General features: G+C 35.3%; 1 protein-coding gene across 1 annotated transcript in view; it reads right to left on the bottom strand.

Moving 5' to 3' along the window:
- The window catches only part of MAP3K2 (mitogen-activated protein kinase kinase kinase 2), a 33,370-nt gene extending 14,110 nt beyond the window's left edge, over nucleotides 1-19,260 (bottom strand). The window contains exons 1-10 of the mRNA XM_066553255.1: nucleotides 19,210-19,260; nucleotides 16,693-16,811; nucleotides 15,046-15,086; nucleotides 12,576-12,675; nucleotides 10,714-10,827; nucleotides 10,005-10,104; nucleotides 8,983-9,113; nucleotides 6,860-6,939; nucleotides 4,854-4,921; nucleotides 1,769-1,864 (exon numbers count right to left, since the gene is read on the bottom strand). Of these exons, the coding sequence (XP_066409352.1) occupies nucleotides 1,769-1,864; nucleotides 4,854-4,921; nucleotides 6,860-6,939; nucleotides 8,983-9,113; nucleotides 10,005-10,104; nucleotides 10,714-10,827; nucleotides 12,576-12,675; nucleotides 15,046-15,086; nucleotides 16,693-16,811; nucleotides 19,210-19,213 (853 nt within the window). The 5' untranslated portion in view covers nucleotides 19,214-19,260. The remainder of the gene's footprint in view (nucleotides 1-1,768; nucleotides 1,865-4,853; nucleotides 4,922-6,859; nucleotides 6,940-8,982; nucleotides 9,114-10,004; nucleotides 10,105-10,713; nucleotides 10,828-12,575; nucleotides 12,676-15,045; nucleotides 15,087-16,692; nucleotides 16,812-19,209) is intronic.
- Nucleotides 19,261-19,829: the final 569 nt, after the last annotated feature.

Here is a 19,829-nt window from a genome sequence, read left to right as displayed (position 1 = left end):
TAAAATATCTCTGAAATAGTAGACTCAGCCTTATATACTAGTCTGGACAATTTAAATTCCAAGAAAAATATGCAAACAAGTTATTAAGCAGTTTTATTCACCATTGAAAAGATAAAAATGTGATAAACCAGTCATAATTGGTTTGTCTCATGTAGCTAATCCTATTTTCCCATTTCAATGGGACATTCTCACAAGCTAACTGATGAAGTGTTGCAGACCATCTTACTATGCAGATTATACTCAAGACAGATTCAGAGCAGTTATCAGTGATTTCTCATCAAAGGGGAAGATAAACTGCTGGGGATGTCCACTTAAATTATCTTCAGTTCATTTCCATGCACTATTTTAATTCCTCAGGTACATATGATGGAACTTAACACACTGAAATATTGCAGATGACATCATGTTAAGTGTGGCTGAAAGTCCATTTAGAGATAAAAATAAAAATTCATAGTGAAATTAGATGTTAGAGATGATTCAAAAATCAAGATGAAATTCAGTAAGGAAGTACAATATACATACTTAAAGAGAAATCTAATGCAGAAACTACAAAATGTAAAGCAATTGGACATCATGAAGAAAATGATAGAGGAAAATGTAACCAAAGACTGAAGAGCAGTCAGAGTGGTGACCAGAAAGTAGGGTCACTCTGCAACATATTAACGTGACTGCTACGTACCAAGTTCTGCTTATATCCTGTGTTTATGTATAAAGTGGCCATGAGAAAAACCTCAGCTGGGGCAGAAGAAGAAAACGAAGGCGAGAAACCAGGTGTGTGTGTGTGTGTGTGTGTGTGTGATGCAGGAATATATAAGGGCAATGACCAATTCTTCACTGTGCTAAAATAGACTAACTAGTTCTATTTCCATTTGCAGGAAAAATGTCTTGGGAGACAGAGAAAGTTAAGTTATAACATAAGCTATCTTGGAAGGTGATATCATAAAGGAAATGTATGTCTTCTGTTAAAGTCAATTTAGAGTTTACTTGAAAGTCAGTGTGACAGATCATTGCCTCCTTAAATCTTGCTCTAGAGCAAGGAACTGGACGTTGCAGTGCCTAAGTTTGATATTTCTGTGATTCCTGTAACATAATTCCATTTATTGCTCTGCACATTCCACACTGCAAGTGAAGCCATCTGGTCTTGGGACACATTTCTTGGTAACTTTTCTCAACTAGTGCTTGACACACCCTGAAGTATGAAAATCCTTCAGCTGCTCCTCTCTACTTCCTTTAGAAATTTAACACATGTTAAATTTATATCAATGGTATTACTGTCCAAACCAGTTTATGGACACATCAGCAGGTGCTGCCTTGCATTCCAACAATTTATTTCACCAACTAATTCTCAGTTTACATCACTGCTCTTAAATTTTATTTACTCTTTTAATCTAAGAAAATGTTAACAGGAACTCCACTGTACTTGGGATTTCTTAAAGCAAAACCAGACATTATAAACAGACATACCTACTTTAACTAGAAAAGGGTCACAAAGGTCAAAAACTTATACTGTATGACTTGTGTGTGGCCAAAAATAGCAAACATTTCCACAGTTGTGCATATGACTCAGGAATTCTGTAATCCGTAACTTTACCAGAGATAAAACTGCTCAGAGGTTCTATCAATCATTAGAAGCTTAGCAAGTGAGTTTGGGGAAGAAATTTAAGCTTTCAATTTCATCAGTGTTTTCATTTAATTTCATTAAGATCTTAAAATTTTATCACATTTTCCAATGAGAAAAACAGATTAATAAAACTGTTGCAGTGCTTACCATCATTGTAGTCTTGTTGATGATATGAAATATGGTATCTTCTGGGATAAGTACCCCCCTTTCCAAATTTCTCAAATATTGGGATATCATACTCTACTAGAAAATAAAATGATTCATTTCAAAATTTAAAATGTGACAAAGCATGTTAAATTAATCACTTTGGTAATACAACCTTAAAATGGGCGAGTGTATCAGAGGATATGAAGGGCAGAAGCATCAGAGGAAAAAGATTCATGGAACAAAATTACACAACTCACAAGTACTAAAAGGACTTCAGTCAAAAGTCCCAAAGGATCAAGAATTCAACAGCTCAAGTGGTTTGTAACCTCTTGCTTAAAAGAATGTTGGAGGACTGCAGTATGCCTGATTACTCCAGTTTTAAAAATACTTTATAGAGGAGAAACTATTCCAAAGAATAGAATTTAAAGTTGTATAAATATGAAAAACTGGTGAATGAGTCAACACAGCTTGAATTACGGAAACACATTCAAAAGATCCTAAGATCCTCTTTTAAAAGTTATTGAAGGGGAAAAGTATAAGGTAAGGGAAAAAGTCCCTCAATGCATAAATAATTGGTTACATGGTAAGTACATCAGAAGGGAGGAAACAGTCAATAGTCCACAGGAATCTGGGCTAAAACTCATGCAGTTTAATTATCCATGAATTCTCTGCACAGAACAAGGAACAGGGAGGTGACAAAATCACTTTGAGAAATAAAACCAAGAGAATAATTAGAGAAGGCCCTTAAGAGGCTATGTGACTGGATAATAAAGTTGCAGATGAAATTCAGTGTAGGCTTCTGTAAAGGTTTGTGATAGAGACTTCCAAAAAAGCAGCAGCTGAACTCTTTTTATTAGCTGAGAAGAAAATTAAATGCTGTAAGATACACTGAACAAAGTTTTGGTCTACTCAATTTCAAAGATTTCAATAAAACGGGTAAATATTCAGAAGTACAGAGATGATCAAAGATACGAATTGCTCCTCCATAAGGAATGTAGGCCTCTAAATTCTAGAAAAGCAACAGCTCGAAGGGAGCAAAGAGATCCATAAAAAAACCAAACCAAACAAAAAAAAAATCCACTGGAAAAACAATAACAGAAAAAAAAAAAAAAAAAACAAAATGAAAAAACCCAAGCCTTAAAAAAAGTTACAAAGCACATACTTCTTCATAAAACATAATAAATTGCACAACTTTCTGTTGCAACCTACAGCTGATGCTGAGAAAGTTTATAGAATTTGAAATAGGGACAAGAAAAATTTGTAGAAGGAAAAAACTCCAGCAAATCACAGAACATCTTGCATTTACAGAACCCTTGAGCAATACATCACTAGGAATATATTCTGAGAGACGAATATTACACACCCCTCTGTAGAAGCCCAGTACTGGTGGTGGCAGGAGGAAAGACTATGCCAGATTGACATTTTTTCTGCTTCTGTTACACTTCAAATCATGAGAATAAATATTGAATATGGAATTAATGATTGCTGTCTATCCCACTGTTAACATACTAGAACATGGAATGGGGAAAGAACACAACAAATCCCAATAAAAAATATTGTAAGATAATCTAACTAGAAAAGTAACCACAATGAACACAAATGAACTAGATTAGGATTAGGACTATACAAAAGGCAAAGTAATTTCTGACATTTCAGACTCTTTTGGTACTTATCTCTGTTACCTAATTGCTACTTACACACAGTTTTAGTTTTATTTTTATTCAAAAGTGGTGCAATCTGTTAAGCACTCTAGAATTCTAAAAAGAAAAAAACTCACCATCACAGATTTATCTGGATAAAGCTTCAAAATCAAAATAAAAAGAAGCCTTAAAATATGTAATAGACTGAAGGAATACAAAACCCTTTTGATTTACTGGAAACTAATTATTGTTTAACAGCTAAGTTTTGTAGTGAGACTTGACTGTGAGAAGACACTTTAGAACACTTTCAACGTTACCCACTGCACTTTGCATCCTGAGCCCTGCACAACTACTTAGATTAGAGCCAGAGTATTGTATGAAAAAACCACAAGTGGTGATGATTAACTTACAGGCACAGCACACAGCTCTCTATCCTTTCACTTTGCAGTGCTTTCAAATACAGAAGTCGTGAGCACTTCAAAGTGATACTTATTTCACAGAGAAGAAAACACAAGCTCCATGTACTTGTTTTGGCTGGGATAGAGTTAATTTTCTTTATAGTGGCACTTACGGTGCTACATTTTGGATCTGTGGCCAAATCACTATTGATAACATATTTTAGTTATTGCTGAAGCACATATACACAGAATCAAGGAGCTTTTTTGCTCCACATACTGCCCTGCCAGCTGGTAGAGCGGGCTGGGAGACAGAAGAAGTTGGGAAGGAACACACCTGGGACAGCTGGCCCCAGCTAACTCAAGGGATATCCCATATTATCTGAGGTTTTGCACTACAACAAAGGCTGGGAGAAAGATGGAGGAAGGAAAGAAGGAAGGACATTCATAGTGACAGCGTTTGTCTTCCCAGGTAACCACTAGGAGTGATGAAGCCCTGCTTTCCTGGAAATGGCTGAACATCTGCCTGCTGATGGGAACTGGTGAATGAATTCATTGTTTTGTTTTGCTTGTGTGTGCAGCTTTTGCAGTACTATTAAACTTTTCTTACTTTTCAGGGCTCTCTCCCTGATCTCACATGGGGAAGTGAGCGAGGAGCTGTGTGAGGCTTAGCTGCCAACTGGGGTTAAACCACACTACCTCCAAATAAATCGACCACAGTTATACAGCAACTTAGAGACAGATAATACAGTCCAATTTAACTAAGTGTGCATGCCCCTATGCACTGCACATTTGCTCTTCTTATAGAAGCAGATGGTTATATTACACCCACTAGGAGTGATGTCACACACAATAATCTAGAAGAAACATGAAATTTCTTGTATTTCCATGGTATCTTTCAATGTGTGCATTTGGTGTTGCTTTGCTTTCTTCTATCATATTGTTTGTGTAATACAATACTTCTCCAGAGTGAACATCCCTTCTAAGTCCTATTATTTGCAAGAGGAGCAGTTCTGGAAAGCTAGTGTATCTCCAGTGATTTTTGCCTACCTGAGAATTCCTGATGATTATCTGGATAGCTCTGTGCTCTTGGCATCCGAGACTTGGGATAGTTGTCCCTGGAAGTGTAAAAATACACAGAATCTAAAAACTGCTGTTAATCCAGACTTAAGCTTACTGTCCTCTTACTGATGAAAAGCCACTGCTATATAGATTGCTGCAGAATGGAACTCAATTCTGAAACTCAATTCTAGTAGGCAACTGTAACAATTAAGGATCAGCAACAATGGAGAAGCTTGCTCATTGAGCTTAATGTAGGTAAGAAAGCAACAGACTCTGTTAATGAGCAATGATATTAGTAAAAACATGAATTATCACAAGTACAGCCACAAAGGAGCACTGTTATGTTTAACACCTTTATGGCTAAACACAAAGGTTTACAGACTGGCAAAATGGGTTATACAGACTACAAAAACTCTTGAGGAAATTTAACCAAAGAAATGTAGAACCTTTTAATGAGAAAAAACATTTCCTCTTCTCTCCATGAAAGTCATAGGATTAAGAGAGTGATTTTATTGAGTTATAGAATGATGAAGAATTTTTTGGTTCTTACATGATCACATTGTTTCTTACCTACAGTTGGTATGTAACTCCCAGCCACAAAAAGGAATGGATGGGATTGCCAGTCAGAGCAATCGATAACAGTTTATTTCCATAAACATACCAAAACAGTGTCCTCCTTTTTCTGGTAAGAATTTCTCTAATGGGTAACAGAAGCTAAATGGAGACACAAAACCTACATCTTTGTAGGAAATATTTAAATGAAAAAAAAAAAAAGGAAGACAAACTAAGTAGAGGTGTCAAATTAAGTAAATAAAAACAACCAAAAAGAGTTTTGAAGAAGAAATATGAGTTGCATTCAGTTTGCTTTGTTTTCCCCTTCTTTCACTCACACCTACCCCACAAAACCCTTAAATTTGGCAATTAGATAAAATTTCTTTTCTATGGAACTACATTAAATACTGTGTACGTCTAATCTACCACACTAAAACCACAAAATACCTTTCATGTCTACTGCCTTCTTCCTTGTGAAATGCAGACTTATTAGACTCAAAATTGTATTTGTTAGACCAAATCTACTTGTGTCCTCAAACCACATATTCTCAAATATACTACTGAAATAGTACTACTGAATAATACAGCTCTGATTAATTGCCAGAGGCAGTGACCTCCAACTCTTCACCTTTCTACCAGTCAAATAAAATATTTTATTAGCAGTTTTATTAGTTTTGCAGTTTGAAATAAACAAAGATCAAATCTGCACATTAAATCCAAGGTTATTTTCCTGACCACCATAAACCAAACAGGAATATATTTTACTTGACTTGGCTGGTGGACAGTGACCCCTCAAAACGCAGGGATCTTCTCAGAGGTCAATCCAAAAAGACTCCCCACAGCACACACTGCCTCTAGCTGACTGGTGGGCTTTAACAAAGAAAAATCAGTTGCAAGTTTGCAGGAGGAACAAGGGGAGAGGAACAGACAGTAATTGCAAAGGAAAGGAAGGGACTGTCTGTTGCAGCCAGCAAATGATTCTACCATCTTCTTGAATTGGGTACCCCCGCTTTAGCAAAGAAAAGCCTACTTCATATGGCAGTGCTTAAGAACTGTAAATTCAATGCAGTGGCTCACTGCCAGGATATATACACCACCCATGAGAAAGACCGAGCAACATTTAGTAAAAATCTTCAGTACATTTTTGTAGGACCTCAAATCTAAATTTTTGTGGTTTAAATACAAATTGTTGAAAAAAAGAAAAAAGCACCACAGTATTTTCCATGTATTAGTAAGCAATTAAGTTTCAATAAGCTTTTATAAACATTCTATAACTTACAAGGGAATTTCTGGAAGAAGCACTGTCATTTGAAAGTGTGACCTTGGGAAATTCTTAAAATACAGCTTAAAATACAACCTGAACGGAGTTGTATTTTACAACTGAGACATTATGCAATCTAATAAAGATAAATAATTAAATAATGAAAGTAAATAATTTTTACCCATCTAACGGGCTGTCAAGCGAGGGACAGCTTCCCGAGCCAGAGTTTTCAGGACTGCTCAAAGACAATGGATCCAGCATCTAATAAACAATAAACAGGAAGATCAACAGGTTCAAGGGTTTTTTCCACATTTTTTTTCTAAATAGTTAAGGGCTTTGCTATAAAACAGCTAATAAGAAACAAATGCAAATCACATATGAACTGGTAAAAACAGAATGGAAAGCTCATCTCTTGACTTAAAATGAGCTCCTTCCTAAAATGAAGTTTGTTTTGATATATTGTATAACATCTATTATTTTCCATGAATTAGACAACAGTCTTTTGCTGTAAATTAAGCACTTACCCCTTCAATTTTTATGGTCTGTGCTGCATCTTAAAGGTCCTGGGTACCTACTTTGCCGTACACTAATCAAGGATTTATTAAAGAAACAGTGTCCTGAAAGTGAATTTGCAGAGTGCAAACTCTTAAATGAACTCTGTATTGCGAAGGACAACACTTACCACAGGTTCAGGATTTTTATTCCTCTTGTCTCATGCTGAACAATACTGAATACCTCTCTAAGCCATTGCATTATGGCCCAACTGGCAGCCCATGGGTTTTATCCAACCCCTCATCTCTTACAGAAAGTGTGAGGTCTGCTGTCAGAGTGCCAATAGCTGTGCTCAGGCAGGTCAACAGCAGAGCAGAGCAAAACCCTCCATTCCCTAATTCCCTTCTAGTCTTTATTGGGCAGGCTGTGACAGATAAAGGCAGCATGGCCAACACTTGCCAAGGTGGCAATGTAGGTGGGGGGAGCAAACAGAATTTGTGAGCCCACCACACCAAACTGGCCCTTAAGGCTGCTTAGGTTGAACTAACCTGGCTTCTTAGTAAAGTAAAGTTCATTAATTTAAACCTGCTGACAGCTCACACAGCAATGCATATATGACAGGTTATATATTTCTGGAATACTTAGGAGTGAATGGACATCCCAGGCTTCAGGGACCATCTGTCTGTCTGACCAGTTAGTGACCAGAAATTACTTTACCCACACCAAAAGTAACTATTTTCCTGGAATGAACCCAGACTTGGGCTGGATCTGACCACATGGCTATGATAATGAATAGCCCTGGTCTGGAAAGTAGGAGATTCTGTCCCTATTCTCAGCTCGGTCGTTAAAATTGTGCAACAAATTGCACTATCCCCTTGCCTTTATTTTATCATCTGTCTCTCATTTAGTCAGCTCATAAAAATTGTTGCCTCTTGCCTTTTGTAAATACACTGCCAATGTCAACAACAACTTGAACAACTGATTTGTGTATGCAGCATTATTTTTCTTTCCTCCTTGAAATATCTCTTTCTCCATTGCCAATTCTGTGAGCAGTTACATTCATGCTCCTTTTCCTGCTGTTTTGAAGGGCAATTTTTTAGGTTCAGAGAGCAGGATTTTTATTTTGCTAACTGTGCAGACACCAGACATTAATGCAGGTGAGTAAGAAGAAGAAAAACAACATACATTTGTGATCTTTACACACTAAAAAAGTGAATTTGGGAAATCTTTCAGAGCTTATTTATGCCAGGCCTACAGCCAACCCCTTGCCTCTACCCCAACACAGTACCTACCACGCAGAATCACAGAATATTCTGAGTTGGAAAGAACCCACAAGGATCATTGAGTCCAACTCTTAAGTATCAACTGAGTCCAAATAATTCTGACAGATCCAAACTCTTTCTAAAAATCTCCTTTTAATTACCTGGAAAAGTTGTAAAGCTGGTCCTGCTTACGTATCATTCTCAGTAAAATAAAGGGGCTTGTGTTTTCTAATGTTTTCCGCTGGCATCTCTGCCATTACTTGTATCTATCACTATCTCGCTCAACAATCATGGCAATTAAGAATATTAGCTTTCTCCTTGTAACAGCATATTTTAAAAATTGAAGAGACAGAGTAAAAAAAATAAGCAGGTTCTGGAGGACTAAACAGCACAATTATTTCAACCTTATGTCAAGGTTGAAACCAATCAAGTTTTACAGAGTTATCAATTTTTTTGCTGCTCCTTCTAATAATTCCATATCCTTCTTGAACAGCAGTATTACATAAATAAACTTAGCAAAAAATTTTAATTTCAATATTCACAGACATACCTGATCCATACTTTCTGGAATGAATTCACCCTCACTGTTGATACTGGTGAAGGATCCATTTCGAGCCACCTGATGCAGCTCATCTGGAATGTATCCTGGGGGAGGTGAACTCCTGTCACGAGTATTAGAACCTTTTGAAAGAAAAGGGCCAGTCAGAGTCTCCACTAACCCAGAATTCAAGGCTTTACTGAAATGCTTCACAGGCACTGAGCCTGCCTGGGTCACTTCTTGCTTTAGGAATCTCTCAAATGCTTATGCAAAACAAGACTTAAGTACAGCATTTAAAATCTACAATCCAGAAATTACGAAAAATTTGGGGCAGAGTTGCCTCAATGACATTAAAGAGAATTTTCATTATACAGGAACAGAAATGTAATTTGCCCACACATCTAGCTGAGTAAATTCCTTGTTTTGACCGAAACCAAAATCCAAACCCATCTACCCATGCCAACTAATCCTTTCCAACTCTTGAGAAATTCAGTTTTTCTTTGTTGAATATTAAGTCTGTAAGAACATAAATACATATATTCGTAACAAATGCATAATAATATAATTAAATTGTCTGGAAAATTATTAATTAAGCTCTCCAGTTTCATAATTAAATTCGGAAGTTAGTATCACCCAACTTTAAAACATGAATAAGTCAAGAGGTTACATCAATCTCAAAATCAGTATGTTAAACAAAATCTCACACAGTAAAAAAATATGGGGGTCCTAATCTGTTTTACTGTCATATAAACAGATTTTTCAGTAGATCATTCCTGTATCGGAAACATCAGGTTTTTAAGTTACCCTGAAATAGCTCTACATACACTTATTTACTTGTGGGGTTTTTTTTGATAATTTTCTGTATTATATATATTTAAAACCCTTTTGTCTTAATATTCAAAATCCACTCCCCCAAATGCAAATTCTATAGTAGTCATTGATGAGTAGAAGAGACAGTCTGTGTTGAGAGCAAAATTTTCATGAAAAGACAAAAGACATTTTTACAATTAAAGGTATTGAAATGTGCAGCTTACCTATTACAGACAGCCGCCTTTTTCTCTCTGTCACACCAAACACTGTATTATCTAAATCTTCCAGTGAGGGCAAGGGTTCCACGTTATTTACACCAGGTGACTGAAAATGCATAAGTATTACAACCTGCAGTTATTACTTTACATTCCTGACAATGAAAATACTTTGTAAGCTTTACAGCCTTTGTGCAGTACATTCCATTTTTTAAGCAGTCAAAAAAGCAGCTTGGCTATTTAACTCACAATTCATCTATTTTAGCAGCTCACTCGTAGTCTTTAAAACTCATTTTCAATATGTGCCAGTATACAAGTCCTATGAATATCAATGCTATGATTTGTTAGATAATACCAAAATATCTCAGCATTTAGTCTATAGACTACTAGTCTTTGCTTCAACAAATATTGAACTGCCCATATATGACTTAAAGAACAGTTTCAAATAACTACCATTACTTAAATTCTCTATGTTTGTTTAGTATCATTCTACTAAGGTTCACTTTTCTACACCTGTAGGGTTGGCAAACAAAAAGACAGGAACAGGATCTAGGAAAGACTTAAAACTGAGTCAGTACAAAATGCTAATGGATGCTTAAAGTGAAATGTAGAAGCAATCAGTATTATATTCAATTGGGAAAATGCTATATTTAAGAAAAGATACAAATTATATTTCATTATGAAAACTGACAAAGGTATTTAGCCTGTCTGCTCATACCTGTGTATTTCCATGTATTACAAGCAGTATCTTGAGACTTTTCATATGTACACTACGGTCAAGTAGTTCAATAGCTTTGTCCAGGTCATCCTGTGTGGTTAATGGAATTACAAGCTACAAAACAAGGGGCAGGGAGAAAAGAGTCTTAAACAGGACACAAGAAAGAAATGAGGAATTCAAGTGCAGAGAAACAAACAGAATGTTTCCTTTCATAGCAAACAACTTGAAAATAAACCTTATTAAACGATCCCTTAAGTATTAAAAACTTAACCTTAACTCTTCCTTCAGATTCCTCTACTAAGTGGAACAAGTCTTCACAAGAAGCAATCATTTTGCATATACAGAACTTAAATATTCAGAAGTTTCACCAAAACGGGTACAACTGGGTCAATGCCTAAATTAACACAAGTCTAAGATAAATATAAGTCCTATTTCAAAGAGTATAAAGCAGATTTTTGTATCTCAAATGTTACTAATACACTCGTTTAAAGTTTCATCACTAAAAGAATTTCTCCACTGAAAACCAGCATTTGTTAAGGAAGATGTGATCCATGTGCAACAACTCTAGTCCTCACTAGAATCCTACTTGGATCTAATTAACTAGAATTAACTTGGCATACATCTATCTTTAGAACAGAAAATTATGCCATTAACATGCAGTTGAGATCTGAATTCTATAACAATGAAAATCTGGCTCATGTTTCAGGAGTGTAAATTACAGCTTCTGCTTGTAACAAAGGAAAAACAGAATACAGATTTTTAAATCTATTCTACTCGTAAACAGCCTCAGGCAATGATGCTTAAATACAGTACTTTTATACAAAAAGAGATGGAATTGAGGAGGAAGATCTTGGTAAAATTAAGAGTATGCTTATTTGTTAAAATACGCTTTTAATACTAGTGACACATTATTACCATCACATTTCTGAAAGGTGATTTGCCAACTAGTGCAGAGGGTAAGAAGCAGAAAACCTACTCCAGTGACTAAAAATCTACTAGTGGAAGGAGCTGAGGCTAAAGCATTACGAAGGGCCATTTCACCTGACCTTCCTAACATCCAAAAACCTTCTGCTGGAATTCTTCATTTTGAGGATCAGTTTCACAGAAGTGTCTGGTAATGTAATGAGTAACTAACAAAGAGCAATCACTGGCATTTTCTTCTGCAAAGATGCAGGGTAGATACAGCAGTTACATTGTGCTTAAACAAGCAGATGAATAAGCCTCCATGCACTTTGCTGACTCAAAGCAAAAGCCAGATGTAACCCCTAAGAATGGATCCTGCATCTGTAAATACATTTGCTATTAATAATTCTATCCCTACTTCTAAAGGAAAGCCAGAAGTAATATTGATCAGGCAAAAGTGGCTGGACAGTGCTGGCCCTGTTACCAAGAAATCTTTGGCAACCAGACACTTTAGAGGAGCAACAGTTAAGCCCAGTTCTCCAGTCTACACATTATCTAAATGCAGCATTCTAGCAATTACCTAACAAGATTAATCCTTAAAGAAAATTACCTACAAGGAAGGATAAAAGCTATTTTGAATTTACAAACATGCCAAAGCTCAAAGAGGTAAAGAATTTCCCAAGGTCACACAACAGGACTGTTGAAGATCAGCAAGATAATTTTTCCACTCTTCAACAAGTCGGAGGCATCATTATGATATAACACTACTCATGAAACATTTCATGCATTTCCTGCCTATCCTAATTCGGACAAGACTTACATGTTTGAGAAAACACACATTAGAAATCTGGGGTCTTGTCACAGAACAAAAGATGTGGTTCCCACTTCTTACAAGAGCAAATTTCAACCTTAAAATGATCAATGGCCAAGGCAAGAATTTTGAGGACACAGCATATTACCTCATTATTGCTGTAATGTAAATCCATAGTCTGTCCAAAAGCAACTTTAGCTTTAGCTGCAAGATCTTCAAGTTTAACAGGCCTTGGTAATTGCAGGATCCTGAAACACAATTTAAGTTATAAAGAATTTCTGTCCATTACTTATGAAAATCTGGCAACTCATTACTTAAGAACTATCTCAGAACTAAATTTAGTACTAAAAAGACTGTAAGAGACTATACTTTATTCCCTGTCCTCCATATTTTGAGACTTTTAAAAAAGAAAGAAAAGCAGTGAAAAATCTAAAAGGAATAATCAGATACAGAATTAGATTTCATTGTAACTATTTTACTTGCTTAATGTTTTGCAAGCCTCCATTTCTGAGGGAAATTCTTAGAAACTTCTACATTTTTCCACTTTAGAAAACTACAACAATGGAGTGCCATAGACTGACAAGCATAAGCATAGAAAGGAATTACTCCTGCAGTCCCCATTTTTTGGAAATCCGAAAGACTATCTTACCTGAGGAAGGTAACTAAATGTCACCATCTTTACCATAATGAACTACACACTCAAACTGCCCAGTCCATCACTAACTGTGCTTCAAGTGTGCTCCTGTAAGAATGGTGCAGTTGTAGGTCAACAACTTAAGATTTTCTTTAAACTCAATGTCCCATCAAACTCATCAGCCCACACTGTGTATAAGTAACCTTTTACTATAGAAAACCATTTCATTTTTGAGATACGACACCATTAAACAAAAAAGTGCTTTTAATAGGGACTAAGCTATCAAGGTACATTCAATTCACATTCAAAAAAGACAGAACACTCAAATTCTGTGAACTAGAAAAGTTAGCAAAGGGTACCTGTCCCTTTCATCAGTTGTTCAGTTAGCAGTGTGGTGGTTTGGGGGACATTTTTTCTCACTGAAATGAGGCTAGAAACCAAGCGAATTTCAATTTAAAATTATTTTTAAAAAATACCCTAAAAAACCAAACAAATCAACCCCCCCAAAACCCAACAAACACCAATTTCTCATGGTAGTTAACAATTTGGGCAGCAAGCCTGCAACTCTACCCATCACACTACATGCTCCTTGGAACAAAGTGCCATATTCACCACTGAAAGCAAGTCTGGAATCACTTCTCTTTTTCACTTCCCTTCTTAAAAACTAGTGAGAAAGCCATTGCATAATTTTTTTTCCCTGCATGATTTCTTCCCTTGATCACTAGAGCTACATGCTCGGGCAAACCAACATATTATAACTCACGCTGAGCAATGATCCTAGGCTGCCCAGAACCCCTGGTCAAGCAGGCTGAAGTCACTTGGGACAGTTCATCACAGACCTGGGTTAATGAGCATAAAAACCTGGGAAAGGTCTCTTTCCATGCACTTACATTATGCTTGTATTAATATTGAACTGGTTAACTTAGTCCATTGTGAAACTGAAATATGATGAACTGCAAAATGCACCATCTGTACAGACTGGCAGCATGCAAACATTCCTCTGTTTTTAAATTCATTCATTCAAGCTTCCTCTTACTTCACTAGAAATTGTTAGGTAGATGAGACCTCAATTCTCAAAACTTTCAAAAAGACATATTCCCTCCAAATTATATAGAGAACTCAACCATTACTGATGCACTTCTACATGTGATGTTCAGAGAGTCACACTAAGGGCTGCCCAGAACTAGTATAGGGTTTATTGAAGCTAACTTTTTAAAAAGAATTTCATATTTCTCTTGAGAAATAGCATGCCCAGGACATTACTTCCTTTTTTGTGTAAGTATTGTCAAAGATCTTATTCTATCATAATTTGTCTCTAAGTAGAATGAAATTTGGTACTTTCAGAGACAGACAAAATGAATTGTCAACAAACCAACAAATTGGAATTATACATCCAATTCTCTAAAAGCTTTTGAGCAGACACCAGAGAAGAGATTATATAGAGACAGATGTTTTTATACTTTACCATGTGCATCATCCACCTCTCATAAACAAAATGTAAATAAATTTTAACTGATTAAATGAAAACAATCTGAGTCTAATAAATTTTCCTCTTATAGTTGTCAGACTGGCACCCCTGAAGTAAAATCCAACCTCCTCCTCTGGGTATTACAGTAACAATACATTATCACACATTTATTTCACACTCAATGAAGGACAAAAATGTATTTTCTGGTCTACTCAAACTTGAGATCTATTTTAAAGACTTAAGTAATTATACAAGGCTACAAACATTTATCTGAAGTGTAACCAAATGAAGGATACTACATTGGACATAGTCACAGTATGATATTTAGGTGTTTGCACACTTAGAACCCATATTTTAAACATTTTAAACAGTTAATTCTCTCTAAATTGTGTTAAAAAATTAAATTTAAGCTCAAAAAAAAACTTAGAGATCTGAAACACTTCAAACTGTTAATCTGATACTTTATGACAGGAGCATAACAAAACCATAAACAAAGAAACAAGACTGTTTCTTTACCTTTTTTCACCTCGATGTTCAAATTTGACTCTAACATCATTCTGTAAGAAAAGAGATAAAGGAACCACTATGAGTTTGTTATTACCTCTTTTGATGAAGTCAATGAATTCCTATTCAATAGTCCTACACTAGAACTAAATTCCATATTAATTTTCTGTCCTTTCCAATATATCAAGTACTTTAATAAGCTCCATTTGCTGAGGTACACGATAGAGGCTTAAGAGTTGAAAACCAAAAAATGTTAAAAATAACTTATAGTGTTAAAATACAAAAACTTATTCTGAAGTGCAATGAATGCTTCTGTAAATAAACATATTATTTTCTATCAATACATGTTAATATTATAACATATTTATGACTTCAAATTTAATGTGGATGTGGTTACCAAAGAATTCTGTATCCTGAATGGGCAGATGGATTTAGCTACCAATAATATGTTTGTGAGTACACTTTGCAGCTGAGGGTTCCAAGCCTAAGAAACATATCTTGTTTCATAAGCATAACCATAGAAACCCAGGCCTACAATTAAGCCAGCAGTCATGCAATACATCTCCCAATAACCACCTCTGTATATACTTGCAGTTAACAAAAAAATAACACTGCTTTGCAAAATCATAACTTTAGGAATCAAATTGTATTAGCAACTACTGCAGGAAAAACAATAATGCATTCAACCACAAAGTTTATCTAAGTAACGGTGTTTCATCTTCCAAAAGAACTGATTTTCAAACTATTACTTTCAAAATCCACAAATTGAAACAGTGATAAACATTTCTTCTAACTTTCTAAACACAGATTATACTCAAATCATTTTGGATCATATGTGCATGTTACCACAACATCTAAAGCCACAGCTCGGATGTGAGTTTCAAGACAGTAGCAAAGCACCACTGTGTTACAGACTGAACTCTAACAATTTTTAAAGCACAGAATTAAAATTATGTAGACATGTGGCTTTGACAGTTTAAGAGCCAAATATATCTGAAAATTTTCATTTTTAAAAGGTTAAATTAACACAAACTGAAGTTTATTGAACTGTAAATTAAGGATCAAATCAAATAAACATACAGTTAACTCAATTTAGATAGAAGTCTACATCCTCTCCTAATCTCTCCATACAGTAGTTCAAACCTATCAATTAAGTATTTACTACTTTTCTATTTGTGTTCTGTATCTACAGAAAAAAATGCAGCTGAAAAGAACTCTTATTTCCAGCTGCATGAACAAGAAATTGAGGCAAAAGATGCAGTGAAAGAGTTTTAGCATATTTCTGCTGCTGTACTGACATTTCTTCTTGGTATGATATAGGTGACATTTGGATTATCTACTAAACCTATAAAATTATTCCTTGGTATTTTAAAATAGTATAGTTCCAATATAATAATAAATACAAATATAAAATCACTTTACATATGGTGTAAATACCTCTATAATCTTCAATTTATTTATTTAAGCACACACTGATCTGTTCTGAAATGCCATTTCATTTTGCTGTTAATATAAGAATATGAACAAAGAAAATGGCAGCACACGTGGGAGACTAATAGCTTATTCTGGTATGCTCACTGGTCTGGCAAGAAAAATAATTACAGAAGTCACAGCAGGACACTCCATGTTCAGTACATTAGTGAGGATATTGAAGATTACCTGTTTTTTAGGGGAAGATGACTTTGGTTTTCCTGTTTCTTGCTGGGGCAATACAGGACGACTGGCCTTATGAAGCACAGCCAAATCCTGCATGATTGAATTCAAAGCCTGCTGCTCATCTGTTCAGAGAAAAAGACCAGACAAGTATAAAAGGCTGTTACTTTTGAAGGGCATTACTATCTCATTTCACAATTAGGCAGGCATTAGTCTAAAATCTAAGAGTCTGCATTACACTTCAATACATAATTACCAATTTAAAGAAAAATTGTTGCCACATTGTAAACATTTTTATTTTATTTATCATTAACAGTGCTTAAGGAAATAGCTTAATCAGTAACCCCAATTCAATAACAGGTTTAAAAAAACTGAAGTCATAACACAGATTAAACTTTAAACAACTGCAGGCTGTATTAATAAGTGAAAGGAGATGCAGGAGAAAGCCTTGCCTATTTCGATTCAAACTATATCCATAGATGAGACATTTACTTCCCGCTCCTTTACATAAAATAAAGAATAAAAAGCAAGTTCTTTTGAACTATTTCTCCTCTGTCCTGAACAGGTATGATCATGCCCATGAGAGGCATACACAAACTCCCACATGAACACCTCAACTGCCTGAGCATCTGCTGATATCCCATGGAGCATTATAAAAATCCAAAACAAAAACATCACCACAACAAAAAAACAAACCAAAAATAAAACACCGCAGAACTTTTCCAGGACTGAAAATACAGAGGATTTTAGGGCTTAAACGAAGAATTCACATGGAGAACCAGAAGCTTTGAACCCAGGGGATAATTTAGGGGCAGGAATGCTACATAAATTAGGTTCAAGGTGACAAAAAATCCTAAATCCTGACAATCTGCTGCAGCTGTGATGTCCTGATGTCATGATAGACAAAATCTGCCCCAGAACTGGGATGTTCCTTTAGACAGGAAAGCGCTTAGGAGCTCAAAAGCCTGTACATCCATCACTAAGAGTAATTTATTTCAAATATTTTATATTAATTCCTTGCTACAGCAATAGTAGTGCACTCAGCATGTATCTAGAACACTAGACAACAAAATTTATCTCCAGAGGTGTTGACTGTGTGCCTTCATGCTCCTTCACAATGGATATGCTTGTTGAAGAATTCATTGCTAAATGCTGTGATTTACAAAGAACTGGATTTCTCAACATGGACCTGAGAAAAGCTCAGCATTAAAAGCAGCAAGCAAGCATCTCAAGTATTCAGCAACAACGAGAATTCCTTCCTTCCTATTCTAAAATATATTTATCATATAAGGAAATTTAAGTGTTCTAATTTAATAGATTCCTTATAGAACAGAAAGCTGGCCTGAAAATGAGTAACTCTGATCATGACTCATGCTGTCATAATTCATAACTCTACTAAGATATGCAAATCTATAAAAGCAAGTTTTACCAGCAATATTTAATAGCAGAACTAAAGGTGTTCTTGCAGCTCAGTTATTGATTTCTCACACTAAAACACACTTCAAAATTTGCCACAATTAAAACAGTTGAACTATTTTATTGTGTTATGGCCTATTGCAGTGCTCAGCAATGCAAAAAATAAAATAATGCTTTAGCAGTTTGTTGGAGTTTCCAGTGGTTACTGGATTGGATATTTTATACAAAAGAAACCAAAGTACTGTGGCAAAGCATCTAAAGTTACTAAATATCCAGTATGACTCAACAGTCATTTCTCTCACACAAAATGTCAGAGAATATCAGAAATCTGAAGAGTGCTGTATTCCTAGATTGAGCAACTTTATTATTAAGCATAAGGTTAGAAAAATTGGCAAAATATTAAAAAATAAACAAAACCAATACAAAAATGTGTGTGGTGTGGTTGGTTGGTTGGTTTGTTGGGATTTTTTGGAGAGGGAGCCCCAAGAAATGATTACAATAACAACATGGTGAACTCACTAAAAACATACGGCTTGAAAAATTGACATACAATTTAAAGTAATACAAATGTGCCAAGTAAGTAGAACAAGTCAAACCATCTGCACAGAAGTGGCTTGGCACTGTCATGACACAAGGCAATAAGATAAAGCTCTTATACGTAGATTTTGTGTTTTGAGTTTGATTCTAGCACCCATCACCACTTAGAGCACAGTAAGTATTGCTCAGTACCCTAATACCATGAACCTCAACTTCCTTAACTTGAATCTGTAAGTACAGCTGAAGACAAACACCTTTTGTTTCACATACCAGAACTGTGAACACGGAGCTGAATCTGATGTTGTGTTTATGACTTTCTGTTTTGTTTGCCCTCAGCACTGTGATTTTATAATAAAAAAAAAAAGAGGGAAAAGTACTATATTATAAGGAAGGGGAAAAACCAACCAACCAAACAAAAAGCCCCAAAAAACCACAAAAGGAATATTTTCAACACTAGTGAAGCTGCTGAACACTGCCTTTCATATATAGATGTTACATTATGTTAAACAGCCAAAGCATGTTTCGCAGGAATTGTAGTAAATTTTTATGTAAGTTACACAGAAGACTTACCCATTATGGCAATGAGTCTGAAAAGTCAAACTTCAGGGAAATGGTTGCTTCATTAGCATTATTTTATTTCCTAAAAAGCAAACCCAAAACCCCCACAATTACTAAAGTTGTCAAAGCCATGTAAAACAGTTAACTTTTCATTGTTTATAGGTAGTTTTTCTAAGATTCTACATAGCAAACTCACATATAAACTACAAATAAGCTTGCATAAGACATATATGTGGAGAAAACAGCTTTTGCATCCCCAAGAGTCAAAAAAGCAGAACACATATTAATAATGATTTCCTATGCAGTGTTTTTTTTGTATCAGCAGTTGCCTTGGAGAATCTTCCAAAAATTATTCACTTAAAGTGCTTATTAAACATCTTTTTAACTCTGTATTTGATCCAACTGTCTTAAAATGAGAGCTAATGTAATTTTCAATAAAATGTCTGTTTTAATCAGCTGTCAATACATTAAACATAACAATGTATTTCATTATTTTAGATTAAGCACTTCTGTAATATTTCTTTGTAAGCATTCCAAAGAAATACAGTAGTTCTGTGAGGAATTTTAAATCTTCTACCACACCTGAAGACAACAAAACCAACTTATATCTCCAAACAAAAACACCCCAGATG

Source organism: Molothrus aeneus, chromosome 7 (genome assembly GCF_037042795.1).
Source record: "Molothrus aeneus isolate 106 chromosome 7, BPBGC_Maene_1.0, whole genome shotgun sequence".
NCBI lineage: Eukaryota > Metazoa > Chordata > Aves > Passeriformes > Icteridae > Molothrus > Molothrus aeneus.
This window is presented reverse-complemented; position numbering and strand designations above follow the sequence as displayed.